This window comes from Carassius gibelio, chromosome A7 (genome assembly GCF_023724105.1).
Source record: "Carassius gibelio isolate Cgi1373 ecotype wild population from Czech Republic chromosome A7, carGib1.2-hapl.c, whole genome shotgun sequence".
NCBI classification, from domain to species: Eukaryota; Metazoa; Chordata; class Actinopteri; order Cypriniformes; family Cyprinidae; genus Carassius; species Carassius gibelio.
The window spans coordinates 34,937,520-34,950,953 of record NC_068377.1 but is presented as its reverse complement, the minus strand read 5'-3'; the positions used below and the strand labels follow the sequence as shown (position 1 = coordinate 34,950,953).

At 33.5% G+C, this 13,434-nt stretch overlaps 2 protein-coding genes across 3 annotated transcripts in view; one reads left to right on the top strand and one right to left on the bottom strand.

Moving 5' to 3' along the window:
• The window catches only part of LOC128017369 (ferritin, heavy subunit-like), a 346,688-nt gene that overhangs the window by 43,244 nt on the left and 290,010 nt on the right, over window positions 1-13,434 (top strand). The gene's annotated exons all lie outside the window — the stretch shown is intronic.
• Window positions 10,962-13,434, bottom strand: part of LOC128017361 (elongation factor-like GTPase 1) — an 82,406-nt gene continuing 79,933 nt past the window's right edge. For both annotated transcript variants that reach the window (XM_052602722.1, XM_052602723.1), the window contains exon 20: window positions 10,962-11,849. In XM_052602722.1, the coding sequence (XP_052458682.1) occupies window positions 11,661-11,849 (189 nt within the window). In that variant the 3' untranslated portion in view covers window positions 10,962-11,660. The remainder of the gene's footprint in view (window positions 11,850-13,434) is intronic.

The following is a 13,434-nucleotide window of genomic DNA, read 5'->3' as shown; positions in this document are numbered from 1 at the left end:
AAGACAGGACGGAGCATAGTGTTGGACTGGGTTTATCTGAACTCAACATGAAGACAGCTGCAACTATTACAAATAAAGGCTTTTATAACCCGATGCTGTAGGACAAGCTTTTAAAGGGACAGTTTGCTCAGAAATGATGTTTTGTCATTGTCTACTCACCCTCCTGTCCATCCAAACCTGCATTCAGAATCAGAAAATGATTCCTGTTATTCCAAAAATTATGACTTATGCACTATATGACGAGTCTTTTAAAGCCATACAATGCTTGCACTGAAAAAAGAAATGTTTTTAATAACAAAGGTTAGATTTTTTTTTTTTAAAGAAGTCTATTATGCTCATCAAACCTAAATTGTTTGAGCAATAATAAAGTAAAAACAACTTAATTGTGAAATATTGAAAATGACGGTTCTCTATTGCAATATATCATTCTCATATGCTGATTTGCTGCTGATTTTTCCTTTCTTTCTTTCTTTCTTTCTTTCTTTCTTTCTTTCTTTCTTTCTTTCTTTCTTTCTTTCTTTCTTTCCTTCTTTCTTTCTTTCTTTTTTATGAATATTGCAAACAGTTGTGCTGCTTAACATGATGCATACACACACACACACACACACACACACAGACATATATATATATATATATATATATATATATATATATATATATATAAATGTATGCACTTAGCAGACACTTTTATCCAAAGCGACGTACAGTGCATTCAGGCTACAAATTTTTACCGATCATGTGTTCCCGGGGAATCGAACCCCAAACCTTGCGCTTGATACATGCAATTGTGAGCTACAGGAACAAAATTGAGCTACAGGAACAAAACTATTAAATTCTTAAAACAAAAATCAAAAAACATCATACATTTACATCATATTGACTCCATACTTTTGAACTGAAGTGCAAGTTGTTCTAAAGAAAGAAAATGACAGCATATGGGTTCGAAATGACACGAGTAAAAAAATAATATAAATAATTAAATGAATACAATAAAAAATATAAAATATATATATGATAATAAAACAACAGAAGTAAAGAAAGTAAATGCCATATTGCATTTTTGGATGAACTATTCCTTAAAAGTTCCTAAAGAAAACCATCTGCGCTTCAAGAAACCCAGGAGGACTTTGCTTCGCCTTTGTCTAATACAGTGATCTAAAGCCTTTAATATCACATCAGAGACTTTTTAACCCCTGAAGAACCATATGAACAAATCAAGAACAACATTCCTGCAGCTCAGTTGCTCAAGCATTAGTTTCACTAGTCAAATTCCCAGAGAATTCCAGCAGGGATAAAAACGATCACTTGAAAGTCAACTTTGCAGTATCTGGCAGATATATAAGCATAAATCTATAGAACTAAACAGTGAAATATAGAAGGGGAGTCTATACAGTGCATGTTCATAAGTGTATTGCACACAAATACATCCTTCTATGGGTTCAAAGTGCTGCGCGTGTAATTCAGCCGGGCATCAGAGGCTGGGTTCAAACGCTGAAGGGACGGCTGACACAACAAGCAGCTTTAAATGAGGCTGGGCAGGCAGCCAAAGGCATAATGGTACTGCCAGAGAAAACACATGACTGCTGAAGGAAACGGCTTATTTTCATGACAAATGGAGTCTGCTGGTAATGTGGCTTCACAGCTCCTGGAGAGATCCAGTGAACTCATGAGCCGCTCGCTGCCCGGGGCCATTAAAACCGCATCTCCACACACTTCAGCTGCAGAAACATTCGCTCGCCTTCACATTAGAATAAAGAAACACTGCTGGCTGTTTTGTTGGCGTTTTAATAGTTGTGTTTAGTATGAATATGCTTGTTGAGATTCTCATTGCATCAGTACCAGATATTTCTCAGTTTTTGGGTAAGGTAATGCAAGATTTAGTTTTCCTTGGAACTCTTGTCGTGTTTGGTCTCTCACCTTGAGTTTTAATCAAAAGTCAAACCCATCGTCATTGAGCTTGTTCACTTCTTGTGATGCGTGTTCCTGGTGTTATTGAGCATGACTGATCGCTTTGCATTATTCCAGTTCGCTTTTAAAAAGTGCTTTCATAATCTTTTATCAAAATGTAATTTCTTTCTTACGTTTGAAGTGCTTCAACTCCTCGAACACCAGCCTCCTTTCTAATACATACCACCCACTTTTCACGGTCTATTCAATTCCTGACGGATAAAATCAAGTCCTGCCCTACATTTTTCCTTCTTGAATGAACTGCTTCACTCTGAATTACAGTAGATTACAAAAAAATGAAATGGCACAAAACAGCATCGCAGGTATTTTTCCAAAGGGTATGGGGCCTTTGTCGAATGGTACAACCATTCAAAAGTTAGGGTCAGAAAAATCAATAAGTCTAGAGATAGAGACAGAGAGAGAGAGAGAGAGAGAGAAAGAGAGAGAGAGAGAGAGAGAGGCAGAGAGAGAGAGAGAGAGACAGAGAGAGAGAGAGAGAGAGAGAGAGAGAGTAAAAAAAATGACTGTCAAACTAGCTGCAAAATATTAATACACCATACACACCATACGAAAGGGATCATTTATCATATTCAACGGTTTTATTTGATATTCTCAGTTGTATATAACTATTATTATTACTTTTATGTATTGATCTTTTTTTGTCTTTGATGATGTAATCATATTTTATATTTTATTCTGTATCTAAATGCTTTGTTAATACTGTATCTCAAATGTCATGCCAATAAAGCAACTTGAACTTGAACTTGAACTTAAAGAGAGAGAGAGAGAGAGAGAGAAAGAGAGAGAGAGAGAGAGAAAGAGAGAGAGAGAGAGAGGCCTACGTTTAAAATTTCATATTTAAAAAATGTATCTATTTTGAATACACAATTTTAACATAATAGATAGATACACTCAATGTGATGCATATTTGTCAGTCATACATAATTTAAACAGGTAAGATTATTCCTAAAAGTACTAATGAACTGGATGTTTTAAAAAAATAATAACTTGGTTTATATATTAATTATCAATACATTCGATCTGTTTCAATCTCACACATTTTATCTTTCTGAATATTTCTTGTTTCACAACTTGGACACATTTCAACCATTTTCACATTTTTTAACTGAATAAATTAAAACATTTTCCACAATTAACAGATTTGTGCTGATTCTTAGGAGTAAATGCATTTTGAAAATATGCAAAATATTTAAATAAAATCAAATAGATGCAAATAGTTCATAACAAAGTGCAGATGTCTTACTGTTTAATTTATGAAGGATTGACAAATAAAGATCACAATAAGGTTATTAGTAAAAAATTAAAAGAAAATGTAGTCCAAATGGATGAAAATTCTATATGCATTTCAAGTTTAGAAATCTTAAATGTAGGTCTTTTCTGAGTACAATAAAGACATATATACACACACACACATATATTTATATATATACATATACATATACATATATATTATATATATATATGCTCCGGATCATGTGACATTGAAGACTGGAGTAATGATGCTGAAAATTCAGCTTTGCATCACAGGAATAAATTGCATATTAGTATCTATTATATTGGAATACAGTTATTTTAAATATTAATAGTTTTACACAATATTTTTGGGTGATCAAATAAATGCAGTCTTATGGGCATAAACGGCTTCTGAATAGTAGTTTGTGTGTTTGTATGTTTTTAGCTGTATTGTCCCTTTGTAAAGTTTTAATCTGGACACAGAAGACAAACTGACTCCCAGTAGATTTCACCGTCAATTAGTGGTGGACAAAGTCCAGCAGAGAGTCCATCAGCAGCACCCTTCAGCCTGGCACACTTCAGCTGGCATTTAGCCTGTGACTTCCAGGCACCTACAGCATTTTGTTTGGCCTTCAAGCGGTCACTGCCAGCGGGGGCCGCCGCTCTGGCACAGACCCACGGGGAAACACCACCTCCACACACCGCCTGAGACGTCCAACAGCAGCCTCACAGTGGGACCTCGGCTCAACTCTCTAAATGCTCTTTAAGACCCGAGGAAAAAAAAGCCAAGGAAAACTCAGAGAAGAAAAGACGGGGGGATTGTTGTGCAGGAGCTCTGGGAAACGCATTAGCCGCCGATTGTCTCTGCATACTCCTGGCTGTTTCTAATGAATCACTAGAGACAGTCTAGAACAATCCAAACGCAGGAGCGATGGAAATACAAGCCTGGCTCGTTGAGGTGAGGGTCACGGCTGCGTTCCCCTCAGGGCTTCAGGAGTATACTAAAGAAAAAGCAGGGGGAAAAAGCTTTTGTGAAGAGGGAAGAAAAGCAGCATCTGCTGCAACGGTGAGCTGAGCACCAAGTTAAGCGTGACCACAGACGCTCAAGAAGCACCCCCTGCTTTTCCATCCGCTTATCGGCCTTCGGGTAACAGGAAATCAAAAGCAATTCATTTTAGGACAGCAAAGATTACGCCCTTCAAATGAAGAGGGCCAGAGTTGATGTACATGCACTGCTTCTGATCAATGAATATAACGTCTCATCATAACAATACTCAATACTGTCATGTCTGGGGAAGCTGAACAACCTAGAGTTCACAATAACAATCTACAATGCCTGATGATAACCGAGAAACAGAAAGACAGAGTTCAGGAAATATGATCAATCTCCCATTATTAACTCACCCTCTAAACCTGTTTGGTATTTTATTTTATTTTTTTCTGGAAAATAAAAGGAGATATGTAGTCATTTAGTTTGAAATAAATGAATAAATATTATATATCTATTAACAATAAAAATTAAAATGTATTGCTGCTCTAAATAAATAATTAAATGTCCTATAAAAATAGTCCATATGCATATATAAATTTAAATACAGCTCCACAACTGTTGAAAAGTTTGGGGTCAGTAAGACTTTCTTTCTGAAATATCTTGTACTCTGTTATATAAAAAAAAAAAAAAAAAAAAAAAAACTAATATTATATTTTAAAATGTTTTCATATTTTGAATGATTTAAGCTGCTTATTTGTATTTTATTATTTATGTATTTATGTTTTTTTTTTTTACTAAAATTATTTTTTTTGTGTTTTTACTTTTTTTTTGATAATTGGAAATCTTAAAAGAACAGCATTTATTTGAAACAGATTCGTTGTTGTAATATTATAAATGTCTTTACTGTCACTTTTGATCAGTTTGATGTGTCCTTCCTGAATAAAAGTATTACTTACTGAAAAAATAAATAAATCCTACTTGACCCTAAAAGCTATGTATTTTAAGTTGTGTGAGGAACAAATCGATATTTGAGTCAACATCGTTTTTGAGATGCAAATATGAACATGGACATAATTAAGATTTCAGAGTTCTTAAAAGAGGAAGAGTTTATCAGTTAATAACTACGCAAATTTCCTTCCTACACAGAATTGTTATGAGATTTCAGACGACATGGAACAGATTTGTGTTTTTTATGATTATTCAGGTTTGACAATAAAAACAAACTTTTATGGAAAATATGCAAAACATTTCCACAGAAGAAAAAATTCAAACAAGTTTGGAATGACACATAACAACATCATTTTCATTTTGGGGTGGACTTTCCCTTTAACATGTGATTTCTACACATGATCACTGAAGGCCACATCTGGGTCTCTTTATTCAACTCAATCGTTTTACCCATGAGCCTTTGCATCAGACACCACTCTGTAGCTTTATCCATATAATGCAGCATCTCCCTTGTGGCCTGTCTTACGTTTCTACCATGTGCTGGTTTTTATGGCATAACTATTATTAACCCTTACTTTTGAAATTACACAAAGAAAAACTGGTAGCACTTTACCTACCCCTAAACCTAACCCATGTAGTTACCTTGTATTACCAGAACTTTCTTAGATAAATACACTGTAAATACACTATAAGTACATGTTAGTACACGTACTTTAAAATAAAGTGAAACCGAAAAACTACCTTAAAATCAACAAACTCAAAATGTATATTTATTTAAAACCCCATTTTACACTGTTAATACAGGTTTCTGGTTTCATTGAACACAATTTATTGTAGCAAAGTATTTAAAATCTTCATAATTTTAATCAAAATGTAACAGATACAACAAATCAAATTAATTAATTTCTGGCTAATAAATCAAGTTCCAGCCTAATTTTCAAACCGTTGAAAACCATGTTTCACTCAGAATCACAGTCAAACGGGATGCGAATGGTGTGTCGTGTTGACTTTGAGGGTGAAGTGTGTGATTCGTGCATCACTAGGGAGGAAATCTGTCTCAGGCTGATCAGTGAAGGATTAGGCCAGATTATGTGAAAACTTGTTTGGAAACAGTCATTACTCCAGCAAATGGTCCTGATAGTGTTGCTCAAATTACACACGGAAGTCCTAAAGGCATGTAAACTTGACCTGTTTTCAACCTTTGCCCATCACAAGAACTCTTTCTTTGTTTTGGACTCATCAATCAAGATAACAGTCACTGAGAGCAAACCCACTCTTCAGCCGCTTTTGTGTGTCTTCTCAAATTGCACGCTTACTTGAGTCAGGGAATCCTCCTCCTGTGTGTCACCGAATCTTATGTGTTCCTCTGTATTTCCGTGCGGTTAGCAGAATTTTCCCAAGATGCAGCTTTAGTCCTTCTAAAGATGGGCTCCTCAAATTTGAAAAAGAAAACATGCGAATCAGATCACGCACACAGACATTCAAAAACACTATTTATCTCAAATATTTCAAGTTGCTAAAGGTGGCAGGAATGAGTGATTTAATATCACTTTAACTATGTAAAGAATAATGTATGTTAAAATGCAGCTAATTTTGCTGGAAACTGAATGATGTTGTTCGATAATATAGTTAAACAATTTATATATATATATATATATATATATATATATATATATATATATATATATATATATATATATATATATATATGAACATTTCTCATTTTAATTTAGTTTATCTTAATATAGTAAATAAAACTATATTGAAAGTTTCTATAGTAATAAAACTAAATGAAAACAAAAAAACAAAAAAAACAAAAAACATGCATCAAAATTGCTTAAACATCAACTAGAATTAAAATCCAAATCTAAAAATATATAAAAGGAATATAAAATATTTAAAATATAAAACAATTGAGTTCGCAGTGTTATTTAAGTATTATTTATATACCATTACGGTTTTATATTTTTGATATTTGATATTTATTATTTAGTGTTTTATTTCAAAATCATTTTTTATTTATTTCAGTTTCAGTTTTATTTCAGTCCGTAATATACATCGACTTATTTCAGTTTGCATTTATAATAGTCCAGGTCTTCAAATATCCATATTTGTGAGCCTGGAGCACAAGACGCTGGAGTATATTTTAAACAATAGGCAAAAAACATTGTATGGGTCAAAATTATTGAGTTGTCTTTTATGCCAAAGATAATTAGGATACAAGTAAAAATCATGTTTTAATGAAGATTTTCATGACATTTTCAGACATTTTCATTTACATTTTGTAAATGTCCTATTGTAAATATATCAAAACGTAATTCATGATTAGTAATATGCATTGCTAATAACTTCATTTGGACAACTTTAAAGGTGATTTTCTCAGTATTTTGATATTTTTGCATGCTCAGATTCCAGATTTTCAAACAGTTGTATCTCTGCCAAATATTGTCCGGTCCTAACAAACCAAACATCAATGGAAAGCTCATTTATTCAGTTTTTATGTATAAATCACTTTCTTTATTATTGTTATTATTTTTTTAGTCAGTTGCATAAAACCTTTTTGAGAATTTTGAGAACACATCATCTCTAACTGCCAGTTAGTCAGAAAAGGCCCAAAGACTTCACATAATGACTGTGTTTATGCAACTGGCCCCACATTACGGAATCAGATGAAAATATTAATGATAAATCTCACATTATATAACAAAACAGGTTTAAAACAGATGACCCAAAACAGGAAAAATAACATTATAAAACAGTATGACACCTCGTGTCAACAATCAGCTGCAGCTCACTGAAGGTTTGCAGATCCAAGACTTCAGAAGCTTATCCACTTTATAAAATATGATTTTCAGCAAACAGCTGCTCCTCAGTTGGAGATCAGCTGCATTGATATGCCTTATTATAAAACGCTGTAAAATCTGCCAGGATGAGCGGCGTTTGATGCTATAGACGTTCACACCTGTGAGCACACGTCAGTACAACTCAACAGACTACGCTTTAGCTAATCAACCATTTATCATGGCATTATTAATAATACATCTAAAGCAGATGTTTGTAAAGCACTCGGCATCGGTCGAGTCTATGTTGCTGTGAGGTTTTAAAAGCTCCAGAGAGTAACGGCGTTCATTATTCGGGACGTCAACCTACGAAAGCATTTCAATATCAAAAAAGACACACTTCACCTTTCAAAACAGACACAAATAGATTAGTTAGTGCTCGTTGTGAATTTAAGACACATTTAAACCCTGTAATATTTACTGTCAGCTCATTTTGTGTCATTTACTACTGTACACATGATAACGTCACTACAAAGCATAACTTCTGACCCTAATTAAACTCCTGACACACTCATTTACTAGATTTCAGAGGTAAAAAATAAATAAATAAATAAATAAATAAATAAATAAATAAATAAATAAATAAATAAATAAATAAATAAAAAAACAAGTTTATTGCCATAATAGGTATAGACTTTTTCCGGTTTATTTTCTCCACAGAAATTTCAATAATTCTTAAATAAATAATTAACAACAGGTAGGATAACAATGGAAATTTTGGACCTGAAGCAAAAAAAAAAAAAAAGAGAGAGAGAGAGAACTCATGAATGCACTGAGAGAATAAATAAATACATAAAACCAATGGAATGAACTATTATTCCCATGAAGCACTGTTTTTAAATCAAACGATGTAACTTAAGAAAAATGGTGTACTTCTGACCAAAAGTCAATATTGTAAGCGAACACTAGCAAAAAATAATAGAACAATATTTAAAATTTATTGCAAAATATTTAGTTACACTATTGTTTAAAATGTTGGGGTCTGTATGATTTTTGATTCTGAAATTAATCATTTTAATCAAGGACACATTAAATCCATCAAAAAGTGACAGTAAATGTATCTATTTTAAATAAATGCTGCTTCAATTCATCAAAGAATCCTTAAAATATGAAGCAGCACAGCGGTTTTCAACACTGATAATAATAAGAAATGTTTATTGATCAGCAAATCGGTATAGAATGATTTCTGAAGAATCATGTGACACTGAAGACTGGAGGAATGATGCTGAAAATTCGAAATAATAAATTATATTTTACAATAATCAACTGTTATTTTAAATTGTAATAATATTTGACTGTTTTTACAGTATTTTTTATCAAATAAATGCAGCCTTGGTGAACATAAGAGACTCCTTTTTAAACTGCTCTGATTAAATGATTAGCAGAGCGCTTCGTGGCAGTGGGAGGTCACTGGTGATTTCTGTAACCACCAAATTTCTGTTTCCATGTTAACAACAACTTCTCTGATTGGCAAATGTCTCTTTAGAGTTATGGGTAGTGTCATTTTTTTCAATCAAGAATCAAAACACTTTAAAAAACACACTTACCTGTGGCTTCGACAGAAGCAAATATCAGAGCTTACAGTGAGTCTGTCTTAAAAACTAAATTATACATCACTGTTAAAATCAAGTTCACCCTGAAGAAAAACGAATTGGATTTACACAACGGGAACGTTAAAGTTCTTAAATAAATGCTAGAGACCTGTTCTCCAGACGCTGCTGGTGTAGCGCTGCCATACATCTCGTCCCTCTAATTCCCCCCACACGGCCAGCACGATGAGTCTGAGGCCATAAATAAGCTCTAATAGCTGTGAAGGCTTGAGTGGAAATTGCCATTTGCATTGGTTAAGAGTTTATCTGCAGCATCTGAAGGCTTTCTCTGTTTTGCTGACTAAAGCCATTCGATCCACTGAATTAGCTCCATTAGCTTAATGCAACGTGCAGGTCATTACCTTCCCCTGCACTAGACGTCTGATCTGGGATCAGCCCTCACTACTGAAATATCAACAGTGTGCGCTGGGAAAAATAAGAGCAACCAGACTTCAGATCAGCCAGCTATTGATGTGTTTGATGAATCATATTGAAGACGACCTCTTTTCAAAATGTTGCATTATGAGTCAAAATTATGATTTAACGGCAAACACTATAAAAGAGCCAATTATCATTATTATTTTAATAATATTTTTACATTTCATTGCAAGTAAATTGAAATAGTACAAAACAGCAATTTAACATCCTATGAGGTTTGCTTTATTTTATAATGGACTCAATACAATCATCATCATCCATACCCAAATTTGAGATATTCAAAGTAACAAAAATTTGTATGTAACATTTTTTTGTTGTATATTGCTGTTTTTTTCATCTCTGTTTACATTTGCAATGTAATTAAAAGGACATCTTAGATCTTACTGATCTAGCTTACAAACTAAAGAAGAAATGTATAGCATGGTAATTCATTTTAATCAGGGCTGCCAATCAATTAAATGTCAATATCAAATTGTTCTTGTTTTCATAAATTGCTTTAACATGTTGTTAATATTATTACTATTATTATTAACATATAATAATACATGCAATATTACATTCACATGAATTTTTTTATATACATATATTAAGAGCAACAACAACAACAACAACAACAATAATAATTATTATTAATATTATATGTAAAAAATAAATAAAAACTTTTTGATTGTAACAGGTGGATGAGTAAATTTCCGATAATTAAAAACAACTGATTAAAAGACATGATTAAAAGGCGAAATGATTTCCATCATCTCTGTAGTGATTTCACACGTGTGCTATTCTGTAGGCCGCAGTATTTTGGGAGCTCCTCAAAAGATATTTGATCTTTCTAATTAAAAAATATTCTAATCCTTCCCCCTCCGCCATTAAAGCTGCTAAATTAAATCAGGGTTTAAATCAGCACTCTTAAATTATGCAATGTCAGACCCCAAACATGTAAAAGATACAGCATGATTTGAAGGCATGTCCCTTTAATTGTTGGCTTTAATAACCAAGCAAGGAATGGTAGTCTAGGAACATGGAAAAGGTAAAGTACAAGTCAAACAATATTCCTTCAGTCTGCTCCAAAAATGTCTCAAACTGTGTAACTGACTTTAACTGCTGTCTAATATTTACAGCATTAGGTTTCCGAGTGCACTGCAATTGCTTAATTACTTAATAGCACAGCACTTTTTACAATAAATGAGTGCAGATGAATATCACGTAGAATAAAGACTTGATGTTCAGTTGTAGTTGAAATCTCTCAGCAGATATTAGTTAATGAGTTTCAGTCACAGAATCCATTATCATTTTGAACATTGCTTTCTCAGATGATATGCAACAAGAAATCATGAGATCCATTATGAATGACGCCCGTGGTCTGTTAAAAACTAAACAGGTTTTCAAAAGCGCATGTTGATTTCTGCAGAGGATGACTGAATCACTATCAGTCAACTGGATGGTCATTAAAGAGCGACACTGTAACGCCAGATGAAGGAGTGCTTGTGTGACACCAAATAAGTTAAGAAGCTCTTTCATAAAACACAAGGAGAACAATTAAATAAATTAAACAACCGTGCAAAACCATTCTTATATGCATTTGTTCCAGTTGACATAAGAATGGGTTTCCTGAAATTCATTCTGCTCATGTTTCCTGAGAGAGGATCATTGGTTTTATTTGTTCTTGCCGAGAGTTCTCTGTTTTTCTGCATGTTCTACGATCTTCTCCTCCACGTAGAGGCCTTTGCGTCTGCGAACGGCATTCCTGTATTTCAGAGCCTGATTGGCCGAGTCTGCTTTCTCTCCAAAGTGTAAGTACTCCTCTTCAGTAGTGGGAACCCAAAATGGATCACTGCCGATGACCTAAAACACACACACACAAACACAGAAAAGATGAATTACGGGATCATCCAAAATAAGCATCATCATGACTATTTACTATAGAAATAATAAAATAACAAAATAATTTAACTTTTCATTTGCAAAAAAATACTGTATTAAATGTGTTTAATTCACTGAATTATCTAGAATATATAAAACAAGTTTTATAATTATTATGGTCTGGCATTACTAATATTATTAAATTAAAATAAATAAATTGATACAATTAATAATAATTATATATATATATATTTTTTTTTTTGGAACATGCATTAGCACATGCATATGACATTACTCTAAATTAGGGGTGTAACGGTACGTGTATTCGGACCGGACCGTCTCGGTACAGGGCTTTCGGTACGGTGCACGTGTGTACCAAATGACCAAATGCAATATTTTGTGCGCGGAACATAGGTACATTTTCGTGTTTCCAAAACGAACACATTAAGTGGTGGAAGTCTCCGCGTTCAGTGCAAATCCCGGCCTGCAGTTGATTCTAAGGTCGGAGACACACTGGCTGTGTGACGTGTGTGTGTGTTTCTGCTGCGTGTCAGTTGCGTGGCGGCTGCTTCACGTTTTCTGTGTCTTTACACAACAGAATCATGCCTGACGCGGCGCTGGAAGAGCCAGACCAGGATATTGTCTTCACGACAACAATATCTTTACTTCATGTTGAGCATAAATATAAAGACTACTGATAAAGGACACCGTCAACAGTATTGACGGCAAAATAGTCTTTGTTTGACAGGTGCAATATGCCAGTGTGTCACTGGCCTAAGGTTTTCAAAAGGCATCACGCGAGTGTGAACATCACTACAACTAGGAAAAAAACAATTGTAATTCAAACGCAGCTCCCGAAGGCATTTAAACAGACCTTTGCTCTTAATTCCAATCGGTCCAACGCAAAAATGAAATCTGAGCAAGTCTAAAAACTGAAACTGCTGATGCTGCACTTTAAACTTGGAAAAGTTATATATATATTTTTAAATATGAGCAGGCCTACAAGCTGGGATTGGTAATGCTGCACTGTAATCATAGTTATTTATTTTTATATTTATATATATTTATACTTATTATATTTTATTATATGATATTGGTTTGAGACTGAATAAAGTTTTATTGGAGAACTTTGCAGCAGTATTTTATTTCTTATTCTTTTTTTATATTATATATATTTTATTAAAAAGTATTTAAGAAGTGTAAACAAATTGTAAAAAAAAAAAGTTTATAGTAATAAACAACCTGTAGTTTAATGTTTGCATTTCTTTCCCTTACTGTACCGAAAATGAACCGAACCGTGACTTTAAAACAGAGGTACGTACCGAACCGTGATTTTTGTGTACCGTTACACCCCTACTCTAAATAAATAACTTTTGAATGCACTGAATAAACTTTTGATTGCATTATATACTGCGATACTGTTAACGTGGATCTACAATGATTTTGGTCAAAATATCCACCCCTGATGTCATACCTAATGTACACACCAATGTAAAGTGTTTCAGAATATAAGATCTCATTTTTATCACAAGCAATGGCACATTTTTATAGTATTTAGTTAATTTGT